This window comes from Panthera uncia, chromosome F1, assembly GCF_023721935.1.
Source record: "Panthera uncia isolate 11264 chromosome F1, Puncia_PCG_1.0, whole genome shotgun sequence".
Classification (NCBI taxonomy): domain Eukaryota; kingdom Metazoa; phylum Chordata; class Mammalia; order Carnivora; family Felidae; genus Panthera; species Panthera uncia.
Window position 1 is genome coordinate 58,974,017 of NC_064813.1, and position 26,239 is coordinate 59,000,255.

The 26,239-nt window shown below is 49.0% G+C and overlaps 1 protein-coding gene across 1 annotated transcript in view; it reads left to right on the forward strand.

The window, feature by feature from the left end:
* The window catches only part of LMX1A (LIM homeobox transcription factor 1 alpha), a 159,555-nt gene that overhangs the window by 90,762 nt on the left and 42,554 nt on the right, over positions 1-26,239 (forward strand). The window contains exon 3 of the mRNA XM_049635243.1: positions 19,183-19,415. Coding sequence (XP_049491200.1) covers positions 19,183-19,415 — 233 coding nt within the window. The remainder of the gene's footprint in view (positions 1-19,182; positions 19,416-26,239) is intronic.

The window sequence follows — 26,239 nt, forward strand, 5'->3', positions numbered from 1 at the left end:
AAGCATGTCGAGACAAGCAAAGCCAGGTTGTGTGGGTAACCATGGACTGTTTTACAAACTACTTTTAGAGATATCCCCTCACTTGCTGTTGATGACTGGTTGATGTGGGTATTACCCCATTTTTCAGGCTCACAGAGGTTAATTAGGGTGGCTGAGGTCCCACGGCTAATAAACAGTAGATTAGGGTCTTGAATTCAGGCCTTACCATGCTGTCTCCACTGCAGTGTCATCGCCCCTTAAATGATCTTATAAAAAGACGTTTTCACATACCTTCCAGCTTGCTTCCTATTTGTACCTGGTGGCACATGTGGGAACATTTACTAGCCTTCCTACCAAGACACTAACCACCTGTCTCAGCACCATACCCAAGGCCTCAGTATTTTTGCATGTTGTGCAAGGGGCAGAGCTCAACCAGTAACTCTGCTCACTCCTGAACCAGCCGCTCTCCTACTCGATGATGGTAGCTTTGATGGTAGCCCAGGAGCATCACAAGAAGGATAAATGGGAGGCAAAGGAAAATTATTTGGATCGAATATCAGTGCTGTGGTTTTGCGATGTCTTGACTTGAGTGTGGCTTCTCATCACTAGATCAGATAATCCACAGTGGTCCAGACGTAGGCTCCTTCTTGTACGCCTTCCTGAGAATTTTCCCTACCGGATCGGGGAGGCTTATCCTGCCCTTGATTAAGGCCCAGGACCGCTCCGCGTGTGCCCCGGATGCCGTGGGCTCCCCGCTCATGTTCTTGTTGGGTCGCTCCAACCCCCAGCACTTCTACCCACATCTCACCTGCGTCCTAATGATTCCTCTCCCACCACATCGTTTGTATCCGCACCCATTCCAGAATTACTCCCGTTAAAGCAGTCCTTTGACCTGCTAACCCCCTCTGCCTAGCATTGCATCGGCCTGTGCTTTTCACAAAGCTCTTAGAAAGAGCTGTTTACTCTTGTGTCTCCACCCACGTCCTTCCACTTTACCACGGCTTTTCCAGCCATCCACCCTTGTGTACGTCTGCACGGCCGAGGCTAGTGGGCAGGGCTCTGTCCTCATCTTGCTGGATCTTGTTTGTTGGATTTCATCAAGCATCAAACGTCGCTTCCCTTGGCTTCCCTTGGCTTCCCTTCTGTGTTCCTGTTTGTTCTCCTCTCTCCCTGGTCACTTCTCACTCTCTGTCTTACCTGGAGTGTTTCAGTAACTTCCTAACTGGCTTTTATCCTGCCCTTTTTCTCCCCACAGGTAGCTCTCAACCCAGCAGTGATAGCAATCCCATTACAACTTCACCCTAGGAATATACCCAAAGGGATTGGAAACAGGAACTGATAAGTTCATGGACACACATGTTCATAGTGTGTTGCCAATAGCCAATAGCCAAAGGGCAGATACAGCCCAACCATCCATTAGTAGATGAACGGATAAATAAAATGTGGTATATCCATGCAGTGGGCTATTACTTAGCCACAGAAAGGAATGGAGTACTGATGCTTGCCACAATGTGGGTGGTCTAGAAAACATGATGCTGGGGCACCTGGGTGGCCCAGTCGGTTAAGCATCTGACTCTTGATTTCAGCTCAGGTCATGATCTCACAGTCTGGGAGTTCAACTCCTGTGTCAGGCTCAGCACTGACAGGGTGGAGCCTGCTTGGGATTCTCCCCCCCCCCCCCCCCCGTCTCTGCCCCTTTCCCTCTCACATGCTCTCCCTCTCTCTAAAAATAAATAAACTTAAAAAAACCCATTATGCTAAGTAGAAGAAGCCAGACACGAGAGATCTCATAGTATAATGATTTCATTTACGTGTAATACCCAGAATAAGTATATCAATAGACACTGAAAACAGGTTGGTGTTTACCCACATTTGCGGGGTTGGGGGGGTGGGGAGAATGGAGGAGAAACTGCTTAATGTGTAGGGGTTTTATCTTGGAGTGATGGAAATGTTTCAGAACCAGAGAGAGGTGGTGGTTATACAACATTGCGGATATATTGAATACCCCTGAATTGTTCCCTTTGAAATATGTACTGCTCATTTTACCTCAATATAAAAGCCAAAAAACCCCTCATCCAGCATGTCACTTGTCTGCAAACACCGTCCACTGGCTTCTAGAGGAAAAGTCCAGGTCCCTGCTCCACTGGCTTCTAGAGGAAAAGTCAAAGTCCCCGCTATCATGTGCAAGGACTTCTCTGGTCGTTCCGGCCTCTCCCCCACGACTTCCCCAATTGCAACCCTTACCGCTTTTCCCTTTGCCCCCTCTGCCCAGCTGCACTGGCCTCTGTGCTGTTTCCCAGCATGCTAGCTGTGCTTCTTACCCCAGGGCCTTTGCACCTGCTGTTCTTTCTACCTGGAATGCTATTCCAACACCCAGTGGCAAGGCTCACTCCTTCCCGGCTCCTTCAGATCTTTGCTCAGTGAAAATTACAAGTCCCCACCCCTAGCCCCTCCCATCCTCTTTTACGCCTGCATTTTTACTCCTTGCACTCATCTGACATTTTATTTGGTGCCGCTTGTTTTCCATCAGGGGAAACTCCAGGAGCTGGGATTTCGCCTGGGATAGTCACTGTTACATTCCTAGCACGTGGAACTGAGCCTCGATAGTGGCGGGTAGAAGAGTAGTCACTTAACAAATGATTGTCATTGGTTCTGTATGAATAAAACCCGTTCCTTAAACAATCTATAATCCGGGTTTCCCCGCTTTCTTTCCATTATGTGCTAGTTATAAGGACCCTCTGCCTCTTTGTGAGGGATGCTGCGAAATTCATAACCTTTCCCCCCAAGTTAGTTGGTCATGACCTTTAAGTTGCTTGCTAGTTGGTGAAAATGCAGTGTGGTCTGTGTCTACCTTCATTTTGTCTGTCTCATGACTGCAGTTTGGGGGTGGGGGGGGAAGAACGTTTTTCTTCATGGAAGTACTGACCTATTCTGGAAGGAATTCGGTGCCTGACTGTGGCCGAGATAGCGGTACGTTTCAGGGAGGGTAACAGTTACCGCGCTGTCTTTCAGCGTGGCTCTCTTGGTGAGGTTGGATGGAGATTGATGCCGGTGCATGTGGTTCTTCACGGTGAGGGAGTGTGCAGGGCTCAGAGAGCCACTCAGGTTTCAGTGCCTTTGCCGGAGAAGTCTCTTCTTCCTGGCAGACAGGGGCAGGGTCTGCAAGCCTCTTGAGAGGTAGCTTCACGAAAGCTCCTTTGCCAAAAGATCACAACCAGCCCCTGCCTTTGTGCCTAGCTGTAAGTAATCTGCCTGACACCCCGGGACAAAGGCAGACATTTCTCTTAGATCTGGTGAAAGGAACAGGTCTTTAACTTCCCAATTGTTCTTAAAAGTGTAACTGGGCACCTGGACGTCTCCGAGAAGCAGGGTGAGATCACTCTCCCGCTGGTCCCGCCTTATAGATCGGAGAGCTCACCTTCCTGGGCGGAACAGACATTCCTAAAAGCTCATGCTGTCTTCAAGACACTGGCTTGGGGTCACCCTGGTCTGTCATCATTTATTCCCCATTCCCATGGTGGGGAGAGGTTGTTGTAAATTACTATTATTTTTTTTAACTTCTGGCTGTAGTGTGCGATGAAACCAAACTTCACCTCCAACCTAAGGGTGCGTGTGTGTGTGCGTGTGCATGGGGGCGTGCATGTGTCCTCGGGGGGGGGGGGGGCAGACACTCACATCTGTACACATAACTCGTCACCGTGATTCCAAACCAGGAATCCTGTTTCACAGAGATTTTTGTGGCTCTCTAGCTCCTCAGGTCTGTCCCTGCTCTCTAATCCCCTGAGTGGAGCTGGATGTGGGGAGCAGAGGCATATGAAAGGCATCCAAGGTGAAAGTTCTATCCTAGGCTTGCACATGAATGTTGTGGTTGAGGTGGGGGTGTCTGCTGGCTGGCGTTACACACTTGCCATCATTCCTCCAGCATTTTCCACTTCTACCCAGCTCCCATTTGCTTGTTTGCATGCAAATTCCAAGGTTGATGCTCTCCTGGTTTAGAGCCAGCCTGGGACACTGATTTCAGAGCCTCGGCTCTCCTTAAAGAAGTGGTGGTGGGTGGGGTGGCTCAGTCAGTGAAGCGTCCGACTTCGGCTCACGTCATGGTCTCGCGGTTTGTGGGTTTGAGCCCCACGCCGGGCTCTGCGCTGACAGCTTGGAGCCTGGAATCTGCTTCGGATCCTGTGCCTCTCTCTCTCTCTGAACCTCCCCCACCCATGCGCTCTCTCTCTCTCTCTCTCTCTCAAAAATAAATAAACATTAAAAAAAATAATAAGTGGTGGGCAATTTCTGGCCTTTGCTTCCTAGGTAAAATATTTCAATATAGTTGATAAATTCAGTCGTCCTGTTCTAACTTACCAGGAGCTTGGGTTGACAGTCGTGGTGGTATTGCCTTGTAGTCATATAGAACTTTTAATTTGCAAAAAACGGTACTCGCCTACCCTTCGATTAGGACAGCCCTCAGAGTTAGCTTAGGCAGTGATATAGTGGATCTTTGGTGGGTTTGGGCACAGACAGACTTGATTTGAATCCTGGCTTTCCCAGTTACTAGCTGTGTAAAGTTGAACGCACTACTTAGACTTTCACGAGCCTCTGTTTTCTCATCTGTAAAATGGGAGTAAGTTTTGACAGACGAGTGACACAATCTAATGTAGTTCTTAGATCACCCTGCACTGAAGCTGTATGGAAGACGAACTTTGCAGGTGGCAAGAGGAAGCCGGTGGTCCATTGGGAGGCTGTTAAGGTGATCCCGGGAAGATATGGTAGGAGCATGGCCCACAGCGGAAGCAGTGGAGATAATGAGACACGACCAGAATTTTTAACAAATGTTAATTTATTTATTTTGAGAGAGTGTGAGCAGGGGAGGGGCAGAGAGAGAAAGGAAAGAGGGAATCCCAGGTAGGCTCCACACTGTCAATGCAGAGCCCGATGTGGGGCTCAATCTCACGAACCAGACCGTGAGATCATGACCTGCGCTGAAATCAAGAGTTGGATGCTTAACCAATGGAGCCGCCCAGGTGCTCCCAAGACGTGATCAGATTCTGGTTCTATTTTGAGGATGGAGCAGAAATGTCTTGTTGACGGTTATGATTCTGAGATGTCTGCTGGGAGCAGCAAGAAAGGTAGGGGTGCCACCCATCAACAGAAAAGGGGAGATTGTGATTGGAGCAGATCTGAACCAGCACGGGGTGTCAGGGAGTGAACGTCAAGAACTCTATCTTGGTTTTATTAAGTTTGAGATTTTGATTAGACAGCCAAGTGAAGATATCAAGTAGGTAGTTGGATATGCAAGTTAGATTTGGGAAGGAGATCTGGGATCTCCTGAAGAGATAGAAACTTCAAAGTCATTTAGCACATACATGGTATTTCAAGTATTGAGACTGGATAAGCTCTCCAAGAGTAGTGAGACTAGAGAACATGAAACGCTTCAAGGTGAGGGAGAGGAGACCAAGGAGGGGTGACTAGTGAGAAAGGAGGAAAACCAGGAGAGCGAGGGATCCTGGAAACCCAGTGGTCACGAGGTCAGATGCTGCTGATGGGCACAGGCTGATGGGGACTGAGCGACATGGAGGTCATGAGTGGCCTTCCCGAGAAAGTTTTGTGGGAAGGAGTTGGGCAAGTGCCTGACTCCACTGGCCTCACAGGAGAGCAGGAGAGGAACTGGAGATAGAAAACAGAACTGATTTCTTTTTGGATTTTTTACAAAGGCTATCAAATAAATGGAAAAGTACTTGGTAGAGAAAGTGGGATCAAAAAGAAGGGTATTTTTTTTTTTCTCCGTATGGGAGAAATAAGGAAAAGTCATGTAAAAAAATTTATAAGAGGAAGAATAAATGATGTTGCTTTTGAGTAAGCGGTAAGTGCTGACTGAAGTCTAGAGCCTGAATGGAGAAGTTGCCCCGGGTAGGAGTACAGGAGGCACTAGACCTTGATGGCAAGGGAAAGTCCTTCATATAACTGCATCCTGACTACAGCGCGTTAAATAGTTAAAGACTTTCATTTTTGTCGCCTATGAGAAGTCAAAAAGGCCAAGTGCAACCGCTCAAGAAGGTTTTCAAGATTCAGGCTTTTCTCCTTCTGCGATGCATCCTTAACAGGTGACTTTCACTTTCTTAATACCGAGATGACTGTTTCACCTCCAGGTGTTACATTTTAATTCCTGGTAGAAAGAAGGGAAAAGGTAAAGAGCAACAAAATGTATGTACCTGCCGAGTCTGTGTCATTTTATCCCAAACTTCCTGCTCCCGTCCCTACCCTTAGTGGAATCCCATGTGCTGCCCCCCTCTGGCCACTCTTAGCTGCAAGGGAATCTGGCAGGTGAGATTTTCAACTGGGAGCCCAGCCGTCTAAATTTTGGTTATAGGAGGCAGAACACGGAAGGTCATTGTTTCTTTCAGTGTAAGAAGTTTTTCTAACTGATTTTTTTATTTTTTAAGAATGTAGTAAAAAAAGTATGAAAATTTACCATCTTAACCATTTTTTTTTTTAATTTTTAGAGAGAGAGAGAGCATGAGCAGGGGAGAGGGGCAGAGGGAAAGAGAGAGAGAATCTTAAGCAGGCTCCACGCTCAGCATGGAGCTCGACACGGTACTTGATCCCATGACCCTGGGATCATGACCTTAGCTGAAATCAAGAGTTGAACGCTTGACTGAATGAGCCACCCAGGCACCCCACTGTCTTGACCATTAAAAAAAATTTTTTTTTAATGTTTATTTTTGAGAGAGATACAGAGAGTGAGCAGGGGAGGGGCAGAGAGAGACAGAGAGAGAGAGACAGAGACAGAGAGACAGACACAGAATCGGAAGCAGGCTCCAGGCTCTGAGCTGTCAGCACAGAGCCCGACACGGGGCTCGAACTCATGAATCATGAGATCATGACCTGAATGGAAGTTGGACACTCAATTGATTGAGCCACCCAGGGACTCTGCCTTCTTAACCATTTTTAAGGGCACATTTCAGTGGCATTAAGTACATTCCCATTATTTACCACCATGTGTCCACAGAACTTTTTATGCTGCAAAACCGAAACTCTACCCACTAATTAACAGCTCCCAGTTCCCTTCTTCCCCCAACCCTTGGCAACCACCGTTCTGCTTTCTGTCTCCAGGAATTTGGCTTTTCAAGTTACCTCCTATAAGTGGAATCCTATGGTATTTGCCCTTTTATAAGAGGCTTATTTTTATTGTGGTGTAGCATGAGCCAGAATTTCCTTCCTTTTTGAGACTGAATAATATTCCATTCCAATATATTCCAGTGTAGATGCCACATTACATTTATCCAGTCATCTGTTGATGGGCACTGGACTTTCCTTTATTTTTTGGCTGTTGTCAGTAATGCAGCTGTGAACGTGAGTATACAGACATCCCTTTGAGTACTTACCTTCAATTCTTTGGGGTATATACCTAGAAGTTGATTTGCTGGATTATATGGTAATTCTATTTTTAATTTGTTGAGGAACTCCCATACTGTTTTCTATAGCCAACAGTGCGTAAGCGTTCCAGTCTCTCTACATTTTTGCCAAACTTGTTATTTTCTGTTGTTTTTTTGTTGTTGTTTATTTTTTTTTGTTTTATTTTTTTGTTCGTTTTGATAGTAGCCGTCCTAATTGGTTGGGGTGTCTTCTGGTTTTCAAGGGATGGCGAGAGACTTGAAATGGATGGGGAGAGTGGAAAAGGGTAAAAATACGAATAAGAGATCAGAACAGTCTCATTTCCGCTGGGTCAGACATCACAAACCTTTCTGGGGCTCTCAGTACACCCCGGCCCTAACAGGAAGGGGAAGGCAACACAATTTAATGACAAAGAGGTTGTATTGGAAGTTCAGGACACCTGACTGTTTTTTACTCGAGCCTCCACCCCCGCTGGGTTTGGGGAGTATACACAGCATGCTGTTTACCAGTTTTACCTTCTCTGTGAGGAGGATAATAAAATCCAACTCCCTTCTTCTCACTTCTGTCAGAGCTGAGATATCACACAAGATCGCGCATGCTTTGAGATCTGTGAACCGAAGGCATTCTGGAACTTTAGACTATCCAGAGATAATTTCCGTCCCTGATATGGAGAGGGAAAGTCCCACATGGCAGCTCTTTGTGGCTTCTGTGCCATGGTGGGGCATGTTTTCTTCCGATTGTTAGTCAACGTGTGTCTTTTCCTGTCTGCCCTGGAAGACGGGATGATCCCTGAGAACAGGTGTTGAACATGAGAAGAAAGAGCACAGTAACAACTGTCAATGTTTTGAACGCTGTCTTGTGCTAGTCGCTGTACCAGAGGATGATTGAGGGACATCATCATTGGTCTTCAGAATACTGGAGTATTCAACATTGGACTCCGTTGATTCAGTAAGGAGCTCTTGGGTTGTGACAGGATGTCTTTTTTTTTTTTTTGGATGTATAACACAGCGGTAATAATGAAAAGTGATGGTGACAAAAGCGAACGGAATCCATAGAGAGCTCCGTGTTGCCCCCTGCTGGGATCTCAGAATCTTTCCCGTCAAAACATCATCAATAATGCCCTTGTCCTTCATACTTTTCTCTCGCTCGCTCGCTCTCTCTCTCATAGAGCCCAGGAAGCACACAGTCTTTGTAAGATTATACATTGTATTGGCCACGTGCCATCCAGACAAGCCAAAAATTATGGAACAATAGGAATCTGTGCCCGGACTATCAGCTAAAAATACCCCATTCCCTCTGCTCTGTTGTTTCCTGCGTATGTTTAAGAGTGTCCCAGGAGGCTGATGAGGATGAAGGGAAAGGAAAACTGACAATTTCAAAGGAAACCGAAACTTTAACTCCCTAAAAGGGAAACATATATTTTCTGTAGGTCTGTTTTCTGTTTGTTGCCATTTTTGCATGCCTGTGTGACAATATGGAAAGTCTGTAATATGAGTTGTGCCACCTTGGCTTGGATTATTGGAATCCGTGCTTTTACCACAGTCTTTTGCTTTATGGTCTGACTCGTAGACTGCATTCCAGGGTTTGGTAAAGAAGAGGGGAAGGAAAAGAAAGAGCTCCTAAGCAGCAGACCACTGTCTCACACACATTTTCCACACGTTCAGCTGGTTAGGGTACTGGTTAAGGGCTGGAGGAACACATTTCCATCCCTAGTTGGGCCATACGTAACCTCTTCTATTTCTTGATCACTGACCGAGCCTCAAGCTCTGGATGGTTTTCTCAGTAATCTCAGCTTTCTCTGTGATTTGTGGTAGGTCATTGATCCTTCCTTGGCTTTGGTTGCTTTCCATTTATAAAGTGAGGGAGGGGTTGACTGATCTTTTGGGGGGGGGGATCTTTTGGGGGGGGATTTCACAGTTAGGGGAGCAAGGCAAAAATAAGGATGTCTCAATGCGGGTCCACACAGTGATCAGTAGCCTCAGTAAGAAGCAGTCATCTGAGAGCTAAAATGATAACGGGGCAAGGGTCTGTCCCAAATATTTGCGAGATAATGTCAGCATTAATTAAATAGCAACTGTTGGCTGTGGTTGGTTAAACACGGAGCTGCCGACTTCCTGAACATATGCTGGGTGTTAGGCAATGAAAGTGGGTGTTGGTCAACACTGGTTGGCTGATGTCAATATTTACCTTGAGTTAGGGTTGACCATAGCCATAGTTGCCTGAATGAAATTCACAGTTTCCTCTCGAGTATTTGCCCTTTCATATTTGTCTGTTGGTCCATTCTCCAATAGCATATGAAAGACTTGTTAAATTTTGATTTACTTTGTCATACTAACAAAGAACAAAGCCTTGAGATACACATGAAGTTCTATTTTTGGCTCAGTCAGCTGTCTTGAAATAAATGATCTTATCCAGATATTTACATGGGCAGATTTGGTGAATTTGCTTTCAATAAGGGGAGGTCACAGTTTCTACTTATTGAGAGCGGCTAGTATTGTCCGATACCTCAAATACGTTGTCTTGTGTCATTTCCAGAACATCTTGTAAGATAGTTATGATCTCGTTTATAGATAAGGAAGCAGAGGCCCCAAGAGAGTCTATAACTCACTCAAATTCTCAAAGGCAGAACCAGGATTTGAATCCAGGGTCTATCAGACTTCAGACGCCATGCTGTGGTCATTTGGTCTTCCTGACTCTGGAATGGACGCTTTGTAAGGACCAGGAAAGTACTTAGGCCACCATTTCGAGATGGAAGCTGCCCATTGCCAGCAGTAGTTTCGATAGGCGACGAGCCACGTATGTTACCCTGTGCTTCTCGGTGAGCCCAGCGCCTCCAGGACGTGCAGACGTCGTACTTAGCGGTTCTCATCCCATTGTATGGTCCTCCTCACTGCTCCCCAGGAGCCCCAAGGAGACAGAGACTCTGATTGGCTCTGCCCGCCACTTATTGTTTTCCATTTTCTCCCCACTGCAGAGCCTTGAGACTGTCTCCTATAGAAGATCCTGCCACTTCTATTGTCCTCGCAGACTTTCCCACCGCCCCAGGACCACAGGCTCAGTTGCTCATTGTGGTGGTGTTGGCTCAGCCTCAAGGACAGAGACCTTGAGCCAGCCGACAAGGTTGCTTCTGTCACTACTTCTAAGGCCACAAGCCATGCTTTTGCTTCCCAATACTTTTGAATTCTCTTCTCTCACCACTTCTCCTTCGGTTTAGCCACATGGTCTCCCAGACTCCCAGCAGCAGATTTCCCCGACAGACAGTTTTGGCTTATGGCCAATCCCTGTCTCTGTGCCTGGATGACCTCAGTTACCAAGTCAACATGGCACTTAATGAGTGCTGCTATGCTGCCCCCTGGTGGAGAGGGTGGAAACAGTGACGCACAGATGACGGCCTTCTTGTTCAGGAGCCACGCAAAGACCCTCTCCTGCTCTCTCAACCGAAGGTTCGCGTACCTGATTAAAACTAGATTTGGTAGTGCCCGTGGAAAGGCAGCATGGTCGGTAGTTGCCAGCTGTCCGAGGTGAAAATCAGCTCTGCTTTCTTATGTCGCCAAAGAAGTACACAACCCGTTGGCCTCTAGTGAGAACCGGGGGTTTTCCGTATACTTATTTTCTCTGCCCTCCTTCCACTTAATTGTCTATGGTGTGGAAGCCTTGAGAAGCTCCCTGTGAGGTGTGCAGGCCTCTGGGTCAAGGCTGATGAAGATCTCGGTCTTTCCAAACACACCCTTTGTTCAGGAACCTTCTGGAGTGTCATAATGGGGGCTTCTCCTTGTATTCTTGCTCAATCCTCACGGACCTCAGGGCCAGGGATAGCTCTCGGTTTGCGTGAGGCTGCCATATTTCACGGTACTGCTGTACATGGGAAGTTGTATCATCAGCCTCAGGGTTGATGTGGGGACGACACAGCATCTAGTGTCTGGGGTCTAGAGGATGATAGAGCAGTGGGCAGGGGGGATGGGTGAGAGAGATTGGAGGAAGCCATGGGCATTCATGGGTGAAAAAGTCAGGTATACTGGGAAGAAAATGAAGCCTCAGCCAGCCTCCGGTTTTTTACCTTGATAGAAAGAGCAAGAAGGCATTTCATCTAACCACGTGCCAGGGCTGTTAGGTGAATCCGGACAAATCCCGTGTGGACAGGCTGCGTGCAAACCCTGGCCCGAGGCCCCTTCAGCAGGTAGGAGCTCAGTCCCTGGCTCCGCTGGATTGTCAGGGCTGACCCCCACGTCCACAGCCAGCACCACCAGAAAGCCGATCCTCTGACATTCTCGCATTGTTCGCGGCCTTGGTCCTCAACTACTTGTCTAATCCTTCTCTCTCCACACTCCTTTCTCTGATCCTGATTCTCCTGGTCTCTAACACTGTGATTCCTCATTTTTTTTTAAAAACGGATTTCTCTCTCCTATCCATATTCCGCTCTTTTTCTCCATCATCATCATTACACCATTGTAATAGTTACCCTTTTATTGAGGATTTACTATACTGTGAAGCACTATGCTAAGCAGTTTCAGTGCATTCGTTCGATTCATTCTGCTTGGGACTCTGTGAGACAGGTGCTTTTATTATTCCCACTTTATTAGATAGTAAAAAAAAAAAAAAAAAACCCAATGCCACCATCGCCTGGCCAAGATCCCATGGCTAATAAGTGGGGAAGTAGGGACTGGGACCTAAGTTTATTTGGTTACATCGTTTTGCCTCCTTACCCTGTTTCCACAATGCAGTCTGTGGCTGGGCTTCCTTGGGTCTTCCTGGGTCCAACCCCATTGGCCTACATTTTTGTCTATACCCTGAAAATAGCGACCCCCCCCCCCCGCCAGGTTTCCTAGCAAATGGGGTTCCAGCAGGAATGATCTCATCTCGGAATCAGCGTAGACCTTGCATGCTGCTGTTGGGTCAGAGAGGGTCTCCCAGACATTGCTTGTTCTTAACCTAAATCTGTGGAGGACAGACCCCTTTCGGGGATCCCTTCAGGTACATTGGGGCCCAAGGGCTGAGTAGCCTGAAGGAACCAACTTGGTGCCTAACCCCTGCCTTTCTTCTACATCCCCTGGCAGCCTCTCAGGACCCAGTCATGGGTCCCGTGACATAGCCATCTCAGCTGCCTGATCTTTTTATTTGTTTCTCCTGTGAAAACAGTGCTAGAGAGGTTATCAGAGAAAAATGGGAGAAGGAGCCTATGAACCACACACCTCAGAGTCTCTCTCCTGGGGAAGAGAAGCATCATGAACGAGGCTGAACTGAAACATGGTGAGACAGCCTTTGAGTTCACAAACTTGTTCTACGTCCTCTAGAACTAGAGTGCCTCACAAGTTCATCGAGGTGCTAGATAGAAGGAATATGGCGGTTGCTGGCACCCAGTGAGTATTGGAGAAAGACTCATTCCCTCTTTTGTCTCTTCCACGGGCTTCTCTCCCGTTGAAGTAAAATAACTTGGAGGCTGAAATATACATCCTGTGCCTCTTTCCTGGTGGCCTTAGACTTGTTCTCGAGGACATTCTCAGGTGTCACGCCTTCATATGGGCTTTTGAAATGCCCTTGTCTCCTGAGCTGCTGAGTAGGGATTCCCAACCCTGTAAAAAAAAAAAAAAAAAAAGAAAGAAAAAAGCATGAATTAGAAAAATGGGAATGAATTAAGAAATGACCCAGCCCTAATGGCTTTCAGACATGCCTTTGGGGCAAATTGTTTTCTTCACGCAAAATCTTTTCTAGAAATATATTCTAGAAATCTGTATGTAAAAATGTAGAAAGATAGGAGAGCATTCAAGTGAGCTGTTGGTTTTAGCTGGAGTGTGCACACAGGTATGTGTTTGTGAGTCCCTACACAATCTCTTTTGGCCTTAGTTTATGTACACATTGATAATGTATGTAATATATGCACGTATATTACATCTATATAAACCTGTGGATGTGACCGATATGGTTCTGGAAAATATTTTGTTTGGAGAATTACCAGAGCATGGCCGTGTCATGCCAGAACACCTTCTGGAGACCGGGAATACCTTCTGGAGAGAGGGCTGTGTTGGTGCCCAGGTGTGGCCTCCTCATGAGGAGACACGAGGAATAGACATGCCCCTCTGCAGCCAAGAAAGGGGAAGGACAGTGGCTTTCCTGAGGCCCATTGGTAGAGGAAGAACCCTCGGGGCCTGGTCTCGCTGCCCCCATCACCCACCTCTCCTCTTCTCCGCTGTCATCGCAGACAGCCAGCACAGGGCAGGGAGGCGGGAGCTGGGTTGGGCTTCTCTCCCGGGTCCTGGCCTGCGGCAGTGGGACAGTCCCAGGCCTGTGCTCTGTCCCGCAGCACTGTGAGCAGTGAGCCCCCTGGGTTCACCCCCCCACCTCCCGGGCTGCACCGCACTCTTAAGAGACAAAGTCGTGCCCACATCAGGGCAGCTCATGCAGCTCATAAGCTAAGAAGAAGCACTCTCCCAGGACAGGACTCCGGAAACTCCTAAGCATACGTTGCCCCCTTGGGGCAAAAAATATCCCCAATGAGCAAAAGCCGGAGAGGCAGGGTGAGTATGAACGACTAAAACTGGTGCTATCCCTGACGGGTCGCAAAACACTGCACATCCACGTGCTCATACGGTCCTCACTGATCCAGCAACGTGTCGGCATCATGATTGCCTTTTGTATCTGAGCAAACGGGAGCCGCAAAAGATTAAGCGATGGGCCCCCAGTCCTCCTCACTGCTTGGCAGCAGCAGAACCTGCCCACACAGGCTCTCTCACTAAAGCTGAGGGCTGCCCGTCTCCCAGCTTGGGGCTCCCCCAAGAAAAGGTGCGAGCGGGACACAGAATGGGATTGCAGCCAGGCCATTTGCCTGCCTGGTAGAGGGCAGGGGAAAGTGCTAGCAGGAGGAAGAGAAAGGGCAGAGGGGGAGGGCAAGACCAAAGATTCTGTGCCCCCCTAAGCCAAGTGGGTGGGTCTCTCCTCTGTGCCACTCTGGCTCTTGCCCTCCTGTATACCCCGGATACACGGTAGTGTGGTCTTGGTCTAGAGCCTGCTTCCTGCTGGAGACCGGGAGCTCCCCGAGGCCAGGGTGGCCCCACGGACCGCCACATCCCCAGTGTCTCCATGCCAAGGGCGTTCACCAGCCGGGGAAGAACGCTGAACGAGACTTAGTCTCTGGGATGGGCACTACTCTGGGGGCTTTTCCGTGAGCTGGAGGGTATTGTTCCCATTTCACAGGTGAGGGAGTTAGACGCAAAGAGGAGATAAGGAATCATTCGGAGGGTTTTCACGGGTAGGAGAATTCATAATGGTAGGAAAAGTTGGGAGTTATTATGTCTGCCCAGAAGAGCTGGACGTTTTGGGAAACCTTGTCTAGCTTTCCAAGGGCACAGCCAGCCTGCCAGGCTCTGAACCCAGAGTGAGGTCTCATTAGCATTCAGAGGGGGAAGTGACCGTGGGGGACGCCATCCAGGGCATTGGGAAGAGACAGGCTGTGTTTTAATTACGACCTGGACTTCTGAACAAATCCTTTTCTCTGCTTGTCTGAGCCTTAGAGAAAACAACTTGTGGGAGGTGTGTAGTCGGCAGCTGGGTCCACACTGGTGCCTGTACAGCTGTGTATACATCTGGCACACAGGTGGTGGACTGCATGTGCCTCTTCTCCTTGAATTGCTCTGGGGGTGAGTGGGGAGGGGAGGGGTGGGCACAAGAGTCAAGGTGGTGAGGTGAGCTTGACCTGGTCTTTGCCCGGAGGGGGACAGTTGGGTGGAGAGAAGGGAGAGAAACAGGGCTGCCCCCCTCTTCCTGGTCTGTAATCCCCTGCTGACCGTGACCATTTGAGCCCAGACAACTCCAGCCACTCCTGAGTCAACATGGCGGGCTTTCTTTGTTGAGCTCACCCTGACCCTCCCGTCTCCAACGTGGGGGAGATTTTTGGAGCGGGGGCTGAAATTAAGAAGGGCGGAGAAAGGGGAGGAGATTAACAGGGTGGAAGTTAGACAAGCACAGATGCTACCACCTGCGGCCGGCCGCAGATTCTCAAGTGCTTGTTGACTCCCTGGGAGCGTTTGCCTTGGGTCTGTTTAACAGTTCATTCCAGGGGAAGGGGAGGAGAAGGAGGGCTTTGGGGACAAAGGGCCTTTGACCGGGTCCTGGAAAAGCATTGATTAGTTTGCTCAGGTTGGCAAACAGTGACTCGGGACTCGGGGCCAGGGATGAACTGGGTGATTTTCTGCCCGGGGGCATGGCAATCCAGCATGGAGGCAGGGAAGCAAAAGCAAATGTTTAAGGGACTGGTGTGGAGAAGGAAAAGGCGGGGCTGCTGGCATCTGGAATTCTGGTTTTGGGCTGTCGTCAGGGGTAAAGGAGCCACGTCAGCCCCTTGGAAGTTGAGAGGCAGAGGGCAGGCATATCAGGATGGGTGTTTCTAAGGTGCTCTTGATGGCCAAGGGTGGGCGTAGGGGCCGATGTGGTGACCCAGGGCCTGGGCTGAGAGACCGCGAGCTCATGCCTTCCTGATCCTGTGCTGTGCTGGAATCAGCTACCGCCTGGCCTCTGTCCTGGGAGGCTGCTCCGTCATGGATTCACCAGAGGCAGCCTCATTCTCTTCCCCAAGCCTTGGCTTCCTTCGCCCGAAGAATCTGAATGGCCTCCGTTTTTCTTTCGCCAATCCATGTGCAATGCCTCTTTGGGAACCCCTCCTTCACTTCCTCTCCACCCTCAAAACGATTCCCTTCTTCCAGGAAGCTTCTAAGACAAACATAGCGTCCGACTTCAGCCAGGTCACGATCTCGCGGTCCGTGAGTTCGAGCCCCGCGTCAGGCTCTGGGCTGATGGCTCGGAGCCTGGAGCCTGTTTCCGATTCTGTGTCTCCCTCTCTCTCTGCCCCTCCCCCGTTCATGCTCTGTCTCTCTCTGTCCCAAAAATAAATAAAAAACGTTGAAAAAAAAAAAAATTAAAAAAAAAAAAAGACAAACATGCAGACTTCACGCCATAAACCAGTATTGCTTCAGAGCTGGGAAGCGATTGATTGTATTACCAACAAACTATGGCTTTATGCCATTCTGTTTTCTGTTCACTGGACATTGCCTTGTACTGTTTGTGTTTTCTGTTTCCCACAGGTAATCCTCTATGGGTAGACATTATTTGATTCTTGTTTGTTTGTTTGCTGTGCTCCACGGGGTTGAGGACCTTGTATAATTTTGTGCCGACAACGGTGACCCACACCTAACAGACACTCCGTGTAGACTTGTTTACACACACGAGTGCTGCCCGGGTGGTGGTTTCTTCCCCTCCCAGTTAAGACAGACAGTGGATGGTGTTAGTGCACGGTAGGTACTTCTGAATGAGGGAGTGAAAAGAAGAGTAGACTGTAAATGAATATCTGAATGAACTTTTGGAATGAATGGGAAAAAAAGAAGACTGAATGACTAAGTGAATGTGGGAAAGAGCTTTTGTGTTGGGATTGGCCACACTGAAGCCATTTTGGTGGTCGGCCTGTCTATAGAAAAATGCCCTTCAGTTCCTTCTGCTTCCTTAGCTGCTGCCGGCACGAGGCCTGTTAGCAGAACACGGTGGCCTCGGCTACCTGGATGTGCTCTGAGTCCATTGTGTCTTGTCTTCATGGGGGGGGGGTCTTGGAGTTTTTATACCCTCTGGCCATTTCGTCTTCCTGCCACCATCCCCGCCCTACGCCATCTGAACTGTCGGTGTCCGTTGACCTCGCTGGATGTGAGGACAAACAGAGAGATCGGTTCGGAGAGAGATTCTTTTCTCCCTGTTGTGCTAGTACTTAAAAAACAAAACAACTTTATTTTGGAGATACAAAAGTGAGTGGTATAATGCATCAATCCCTGAGATGTTTTCAGGGCGTATCATCTCTGCGCTTATGCCAAAGGCGTCGATGAAGGCAATTACGTCATCATGAGGCAATTTTAAAAAAAGAGAAGAACAAATAGATCTGCTGTAAATTTTAGTCTGTCCCAGACTGCCCTGAACCGTTACTGGCCTGGGGTGGGGGGACGAAGAAACAAGTGGCTTTTATTGGGACCCGCCGTGCGGCAGTCCCTACGTGAGGCTCTTTGCACAGGTCGTTTTAGGAGAACAAGTTAGATCCATGGGTCAAATCGCTCTTATGGAGTCTCCACCATGTGCAAGAGGTTGTGGGCTATATTCCACAGGCCTTGTTCTTCAAGTACAGGCTGTTGGCAGGAGAAGTTATAAACACAGGAAAATCTCAATGATAAGGCAAGATTAAGATGTTTCAAGTTAGCAGTAGGAAGCAATCCCCGGAAGACTTTTGGAGCTGGAAGGAATTGGCCTAACTCCTTAAGGACAGCCAGGAAAAGAGTGCAAAGGTGGGGGGAATGGCCTGCCCATAGTTGTGCTGACGGTTGTAAGCGTAGCTGGTAGATCCAGCCCGGTGGATCTTGCAGCTTTTTGTGTCTTGAAACATCTCCAGGAAACAACCGAGTGAGCCACTCAGACTGTTCATGGCAGGGTGTTCAAAGGAGAGGCAGTTCCTTCACATTGAGGCAGGGGAGGCTGGCTGGACCCAAGACGGTGGTTGGTGCCTTGTCCTGAGGGCGGGTTGGATTCAGTTAGACCAAACAGAGAAGGGCGGGCTTTGCGGGAGGGTGGATTGGTGTAAATGGTGTAAATACGCCCAGAAGCGAATCAGGCACGTGTGTTTGCAGGAGTGGAGACATCATCGTCATCATCATCCTCCTCCAGCTCTGCCCACCAGGAGCCCGGGAGCTTCCCCGTCTCCAGATTGGGGTTCTGATCCCCTCCTCTCTGGTTCCCTGCTGCTGTCGTATCAGTGACCCTTGTCTCTGCTCTACCCTTCGTACTACAAAGAGTTGCTTTTCCTAAACAGGGCTCTTACCGTGTTAAAAATTGCTCAGGGACTCTCCACTGCTTGCCACACGCTGTTCAGCTTGAGCGTGTGAGCGGTCACGACTGGCCTCACCTGCCCCCCCACTCTTGAGGCGCCCCACCTCCAGCCTGCTGGAGCACACCCGGGCACTGTTGCGACTTCAGACCTTCACACAGGGGGTCCCCTCCTCCCCACCCCTTTAGGCCGTCAGCCTGCCAGCCTTCCTGTCTTTCCTTTCACCAAGATGCACTGACCTCATGATAAAAGGCAGCTGACTCTAGGCGCCCCCGATCGGATCGTTCTTGTTTCCTCCTCCGTGTCCCGCCGCCCTCATTTAGATGTGTCCTGTCTCTTCCGTTAGCCTGCGCTCATTTCTGAAAGGGATTTTCTTTTATTCATCTCACGTCACTAGTCCCTACTGCTTTGGTTCGGCATAGACAGACACCCCCTTCTGTGGCTTATTGAAATTAACTGAAATGAAATAAGAACGAAGGCCTGAGAGAGCTGTGTTCACCCAACGCCACGCTGGGAAGCTGGGGTGCCATTTATCCCTCCGAAACCAGATGACGCGTCGGCACGCCCTGGCCGGCTTGCTACAGATTCACGTTCTGGGGCCCCCCCTTTTGCGCACTGATGGGAGCGGGCCCGGACATTTGGGTTACTCCCCAGGGATTCTGGGCAGCTGCCTGGCGCTGTGTGTAGACCACCCTCTGGGAGGACCATGTCCTAGATGACCCCAGTTACACCCTAGGCATTAGCTCAGACTGTTCCCAGCGCCTCTGCCCCTGCGTTTTGTAAGCCTCTGTGTGTCACTCACCCGAATCCCTTGGTTCGGCCTCCTCCGGGAACCCAGCATCTGGATTTCAAGTGTATTTCGTTCCCAAACATCCTCACCCTGGGGCTTGGAGTCTCGGGTGCTGTTGACCTGAGGCCAGCTGGCCCCCATCCGACCTTTCTCAAAGACCCTGCTTCCCTTTCTCCCCTGCTGCCAGGCTGTTTGCTGTCAAATGTGGGGGCTGCTTCGAGGCCATCGCGCCCAATGAGTTCGTCATGCGGGCCCAGAAGAGCGTGTACCACCTGAGCTGCTTCTGCTGCTGTGTCTGTGAGCGGCAGCTCCAGAAGGGCGATGAGTTTGTCCTGAAGGAGGGGCAGCTGCTCTGCAAAGGGGACTATGAGAAGGAGCGGGAGCTACTGAGCCTGGTGAGCCCAGCGGCGTCAGACTCAGGTGAGTGAGGCGCGGGCGGTGGGCGAGGATGCGGGACGCGGCGGGGCGCGGGGGGCAGCGGGGTGGGCTGACGGTCTGGTCTGCATTGCTTTTGCCCTAGAGGACCAGCCACCGGGGCAGCCCAGCTCCACGGCAAAGCAGCTCTGTGCATCACAGGCAGTACCTGTGTAAGGTTGGCGTGATCTCTTACTGGTCAGGAATTGCCATGGCGATGCCGTGTAACAAATTACCCCCAGATTCCACGCGTCACAGCTGTAAACGCTTACTCATGCGTTCCCAAGCCTCTCGGTTAACGGCAGTGACTCCGCTTCAGGCTGAGGGTCTGCAGCTCACCTGGGATCTGCTGAGCTCAGCTCTAGGCCGCAGACCAGGCTCGAGTCCGCTCTGCGTGATTCACGCCAGGCTCCAGGCTTGAGAAGCGGCAGGTCCAGGGCGTGGTCTTCTCTTGCCAATGACAAAAGTGCCAGGGGGCACGCCCGACCCTACCTGTGCCTTTCCGGCCTCCGTTCATACCATATCTGCTAATGGTTCACCGGCTAAAGCAAATTAAAAGCTTAAGCCCAAGGGCGCCCGGGTGGCTCAGCCGGTTAAGCGTCTGACCCTTCGTTTCAGCTGAGGTCACGATCTCGAGGTGTGTGGGTTTGAATCCCGCATCGGGCTCTGCAGCTGGCAGTGTGTAGCCTGCTTGGGATTCTCTCTCTCTCTGCCCCTCCCCTGCTCATGCTGTCTGTGTCTCTCTCAAATAAATAAAACACTTTTAAAAACTTAAAAATAAAAGGCTCAAGCCCGAAGTCCAGGGGAGGAGAAGTACACTACATGCACCTCAAATCCCTCCGCGGGTATAGTTATGTGATACTGTTCCAGGGTGTGATGAGTTGGAACCAGTAATTCAGTCTACCATAATCACTGAGCTGCTCTAAGCCTCTGTTTCCTCATCTGTCAAGTGGGAAAGCTGGAATCTGTCTGAGGCTCCGTGGGTCATGCAGAGAAAGGAGCTAGAAAATATCTGTACCACGACCCAACCCCCACCCTTCCTTCCTTGGAAGGGTGTGTGTGTGTGTGTGTGTGTGTGTGTGTGTGTGTGTGTGTGTCTTGCAGGGGTTAGAGGGAGGGTTGGAGAGGTCCCGAGATTGTATACAGCAGGTTTTGGGAAGCCAGAGAAGTTGAACTAAAAGTGTCGAGGCTGAGCACGTGTTCCCCCAGGGCAGCATTTGTCGGGCTTGCCCCCCCCCCCCCCGACCCCTCCAAATCTACGAGAGCCGCATGGCCTTACTAAATTCTTGCCGTCTTGCTATCGCTGATCCCAGCGCAATTCCAGTCCCCTCAGCATGGCTGTGACCTCACATCATGCACCTCTTCAGGCTATCAGGGGGCCTCTGAGACCTCCCACTCTTCGTCTGGACTTTGCTGGATTCCAGCACATCAGTGTCTCCAGCACTCACCCCCACACCTTGAATTTTCATTCCCTCTCTGCCTCTCTCCCGCACTTTGGGGTCTTGCTGGCACATTCTTTCAGCTTCTGTCTTGGGGCTCTTTCACCAAGGAAGACTCTTAATCCCTCGTGCGGGTGAGTTTACCCTTAACTTCTCCTACGGGGCCATGGATCCCACTTTATTGCAGTTGCCTGTCTGGCTGTTTGTTGTTCTTGCCAAGTGCTAAGCCCCGGGAGGGACAGCATGTGTCTCTTTTTACCACCGTGTCCCCAGGGCTTAGCACAGGCCTGGAACACTGAGGGTGCTCGATCGAGATCTTTGTGAGGGAAGGAACAAACTCATGAAGCAAAAGCACTGCGGCAAGACGCTTGAGTCCACGGGGTGTGGGGACGGGTGGGGGCCTCACCCTGGCTGCACCACGGATAGCGATGTGACTTGGGGCAACTTTCTGAACCTCTCTAAGCCTCAGTTTCCACAGCCGTAAAGTGATAATCATGGCTAACTGACAGTTCATGCACACTAAAAGCCTGCTGTGCGGTAAATGCTGGTCCTTAGCGAAAGCCTGCCGGCCTGGGCTCTTCATAGCAGTGTGTTTGCTTCCTGCACCTTCCAGTTGGTTCTTCTCGCCTGGCTCTGCTTGCAGCCTTAAGTAAGCCAACACTAGGACATCCCCACTCCTACTGGGCTTGCCAGTCTTAAGTTTTCCTGGATTTGTTTTCATTTGAAAGCAATTCCTTCTCAGGAACACTGCCACTGACATAATGAGTATCTCCTCTGGGCTAATTGGGCCCATTCTAAACCAAGCTTCGTGGCCTCCACTCGGTATACAAAGGTCAGCTCACCCGGTATTACCCCTTAGGAGTCTTGCTGTGGCCCACCCACTTAGGCCTCCTTCCCGGAATATTGCAAAATCTTCAAATTCCCAAAGGGCTTAGGTGCCATGGTGATCAGAATGCCAGCATGACTTCATAAAGATAGGCACATCCAAAGGGACATACCATTCTTTCTCACATGGAAAGAAATGCTGTGGTCGAGCCTTTCTTGGTACGTGGGGCTTGACGATGAATTTATCCAGTTGGCCCCTGTGTTAAAGACTCACAGATTTTAATTGGCTCCAGACTTAGTACGAGGCATTAAGGTATCGTGTCCCCACCCCACTCCCCACGCGAAGACAAAAAAAAGAAGCTGGGTCTGAGCAGCGTTAATAGAAGTATAACTTCCAGGGGCGCCTGGGTGGCTCAGTCGGTTGAGCGTCTGACTTCGGCGCAGGTCATGATCTCGCGGTCCGTGAGTTCGAGCCCCGCGTCGGGCTCTGGTGCTGACAGCTCGGAGCCTGGAGCCTGTTTCAGATTCTGTGTCTCCCTCTCTCTCTGCCACTCTCCTGCTCACGCTCTGTCTCTCTCTGTCAAAAATAAATAAACATTAAAAAAAATTAAAAAAAAAAAAAAAGAAGTATAACTTCCAGAGCATGGGAACTACAAGACACCCACTTTTCTGACCCCACTCTCAGCCATATGTTCAGTTCTGAGCATTTTCTTTTGAGGCTGATAATGACAAAGTAGAGCTTTCTGGTTGATCTGTGTACAGATTCATTCAGTAGATGTAGGCTGAGTGTTTGCCTTATGCTGGGGAAGGAGTCCTAATGTGAATGGTAAGAATGATGTGGGGGTGGGGTGATCTCAAAACCACGTCAGGTGAAGAAATTAGAAAAGTAAAGACTACATAAAGGCATAGCTGCTGCGTTCAAATGGGTGGATCAGACCCATTTCTAACTTCAGAGAGCAGAGAATTAACTTTGTTAATTATTTAACAAAAGCATTGAGCACTCACGTTATAGATGCAAAGGTAAAGGCAAGGGATTTGGACTCCACGTTGGGACTGTTAGGGTGTCATTGTAATTATTAGAGCTAACAAAGAGCAGGGCTACTCAAGGACTCCCACTTGTTGAAAGGAGTATCGAGTATAGAGTATCCGTGTGGTGGGGGAGGAGAGTGGTTTTAGAGGACTTCCGTCCCTTTCAACTTGAAAAATCATTGTTTTGCTGCTATAAGCAAAATGACAAAGTCGTAGTCGGAATCCAGTTTCTGTATTTTCTGTAGCATTCATCTTGTCAGTTATATAAACATTACCTGTCTTACGTCACAAAGTGTTTTGTGTGCCGGAGTGCCTGGGTGGCTCAGTCGGTTGAGCGTCCGACTTCGACTCAAGTCATGATCTCACGGTCCGTCGGTTCGAGCCCCGCGTCGGGCTCTGTGCTGACAGCTCGGAGCCTGGAGCCCGCTTCGGATTCTGTGTCTCCCTCTCTCTCTGCTTCTCCCTTGCTTGTGCCCTATCTCTCTCTGCCTCTCAAAAATAAGTAGACGTTAAAAAAAAAATTAAAAACAAAGTGTTTTGTGTGCCAAATCCTGCCTCGCTAACAGGACAAGCTTCTGAGCAACAGGATGGTACGTATAACTTCCTTTGTTCCCCAAAGAGTAGGGTGAGGCCAACGGAAGAGTGAGTGATCAGTAAGTCCCTAAGGAGCTGAATTACATTTCAGGGAAAGAAGTCCTCCTCGAATTAGGGGGTTTAGAGAGACCAAGCCATTTTTAGGAGGTGTCACGGTCCAAATACAATTCCTCCTCTCATTTCTGTCCTGAGCGCTCCACATACTGTAGGTGCCTGGTAAATATTTGTCGAGGGAATGATCAAATGGGCTGTCGCCTTTAACGTTTTTATCAATGACTTGGATGAAGACGCAGAGGGCAGGTTTATTCGATCTGCAGATGACACAAAGCTGGCCGGGAAGGCCGGTGTGGCAGCTGACACTCTCAACGGTCAAAAAGATTTTGACGCGCTCACAGAATAGCACAAAGTGGGCAAGATGAAATTTAACTATTGGGTTCCACAATGCACTGGTAGTCTTATGGCATGGCGCCTGTTTTGATGGAATCCCACATGGGGTTTACTTGGCCGTAAAGTGGACGGGAGCCCCCAGGGAGGCTGTCTTAATGGACCTACCATGTCCCTAACGTAATAGCAGCTCCAGCTCTGCATTCCTTAGGGCACATTTAGCGTATTTGGTCTAATTTTAAGTGATGCGTTTTAGGACGTCACTGACAACCCAGAGAGGGTCTGGAGGACAGCGATGAGCTTGTTAAACAATAGGTGGCTGAAGAAACGCAGTGCATTTCGTTTTGGGAAAGTAAGGCTAAGGGATAACAGGAGAGTTCTGCCCATTACGTGGGGGCGAAATGACAGATTCTGGTGTCCAGCAGGGGTACCGACCAGACCCTTTATGAGAAGTGAAAAAGACTTGTGTCTCAACATTTTAATTGCAGTGGGCGGAAGACGAGGCCAGTGACCTCTAGGGCTATTTAAATCTAGGGTTCTAGAATCTATGGTTTTATGATGCTGACTGTTCTGACTTACACAAGAGCATGCGACATATTTACAGCCAAAAGGAACACCAAATTTGGAGATACTTAGCTGCTGGATCTCTTTTCTAGTGTGGCCAGAAAAGCTTCTTTTATCCTGGTCCAGCTGTGCCAGGGGCCTGGAAGCAAGCTCCCAAGAAGAAAAATGGAATTTGTAGGAACAAAATCAGCCAGTCTCCCTGACATGGGACAGTCCTTTGAGTTGCATATGGAGAGCCTCACACTCCCAGGGTCCGAGATCTCTTTTCTCTGTCTCGTTCTTTCCCATTCTTCCAACTCTCACTTAGAAGAGACTGTTCTCTCTAAAAATATGCAGTCTTTCTAGAATGTACCACCCAGAAGGGGATGAAATCTTCCACATGTGGTCTGAAGTAGCACAGTGTTGTTATTACTATTTGTCATGGGTGTCACATTCGTTCTATTGATGTGGCCCCGTGGTTTCATTGGCTTTTTTTGACTGTGGTGGGGGCTTCGGGGCTGCCTGTAGGCAACCGTGGCTCCTGGCTGGTCCATGTTGCATTTCTTAGTTATCTACCCCTCTTACCTTCATGTTTCAGCATCAGAGGTCATCTGAGAGTGACTTGTGCAGCAGTTTTTAAAACCTTTTTATTTTGATGGGGCTCCTGGGTGGCTCCGTTGGTTAAGCATCTGACTCTTAATTTCAGCTCAGGTCATGATCTCATGGTTCAGGAGTTCGAACCCTGCGTCCGGTTCTGAGCTGACACGCTAAGCTCCATGCTGGAGCCTGCTTGGGATTCTCTCTTCTCTCCCTCTCTCTTTGCCCCTCCCCCCAACTTGATCTCTCTCTCTCTCAAAATAAATAAACATTATTTTTTCTTAATTTTGCAATAAAATTTTAGATTTATAGAACAATTGCAAAATAAGACAGAAGTTCCCATATAGCCTTCATATGGTTTCCCTGAATGTTAACATTTCACATTTATGTGTACATTTTGATACATATATCATGTGAACTAAGAAATTAACCTAGGTATAGTACTATTAACTATATAAACTAAAGCTATTATTTGATTTCACTAGATTTTCTACTAATGTCTTTATCCATTTCATTCCATATTCAATCCAGGTTACCAGGTTGTGTTTCGTTTTATGTCATTTTTACGTTATATTGCCTTTCTTTTTTCCCCCATTTTTGGGATCACTGATGTCTAGTCAGAATTTCATTTCTTGCCCCTTCCTCTGACAATATCTTTATGTTACATTTTTTTTTATCGGCCCTCACCATCGACTCAAACTGTGTTTTTTGCTTGTCCGTTCTGTGACTTATTTACCATTTTAAGGCTTTCTTTCCTGAAGAGCAGCGTGCATTAACATTTTTAAAATATTTATTTATTTTTGAGAGAGAGAGACAGGGTGTGAGCAGGGGAGGGGCAGAGAGGGAGGGAGATACAGAATCCGAAGCAGGCTCCAGGCTCTGAGCTGTCAGCACAGAGCCTGATGCGGGGCTCGAACTCAGGAACTGCGAGATCGTGACCTGAGCCAAAGTCACTTAACCGACGGAGCCACCCAGGCACCCCTAAGCATGCATCTTAGATTATGCCCAGAATTTATTCCTTGGCTGTTAGGTTCTTCCAGAGTTCAAACCATTATTAATTCCTCTTGGCTTACCAACACTTCCTCGATCAGAACTAAAGTCCAAGAGTAGCTGGCCCTGCATTCCTCCTTTTCTGAGAGTTGCAACCATCAGCAGGGTAAGGCAGGGCTCTTTTCCATGCTCTGCTTTTGTAGAGGGATTTTCCCAAAGGAAGCCTGGGCCAAGATCCCCGTCATGAGGATGGCTTTCTGCAAAGGAGGTTTTAGATTTCAAATAAATACAGCAATTCCATGGCCTCTGTTTACCCAGTAGTACGCACTGCTTGGGAAGGCTTCTACCCCTTCTCACCTCATGGTCTACACTCCCCTGGCCCCAGCACAGTGCCCAGCATGCAACAGGTGCTCAGTAAATGTTTGCTTA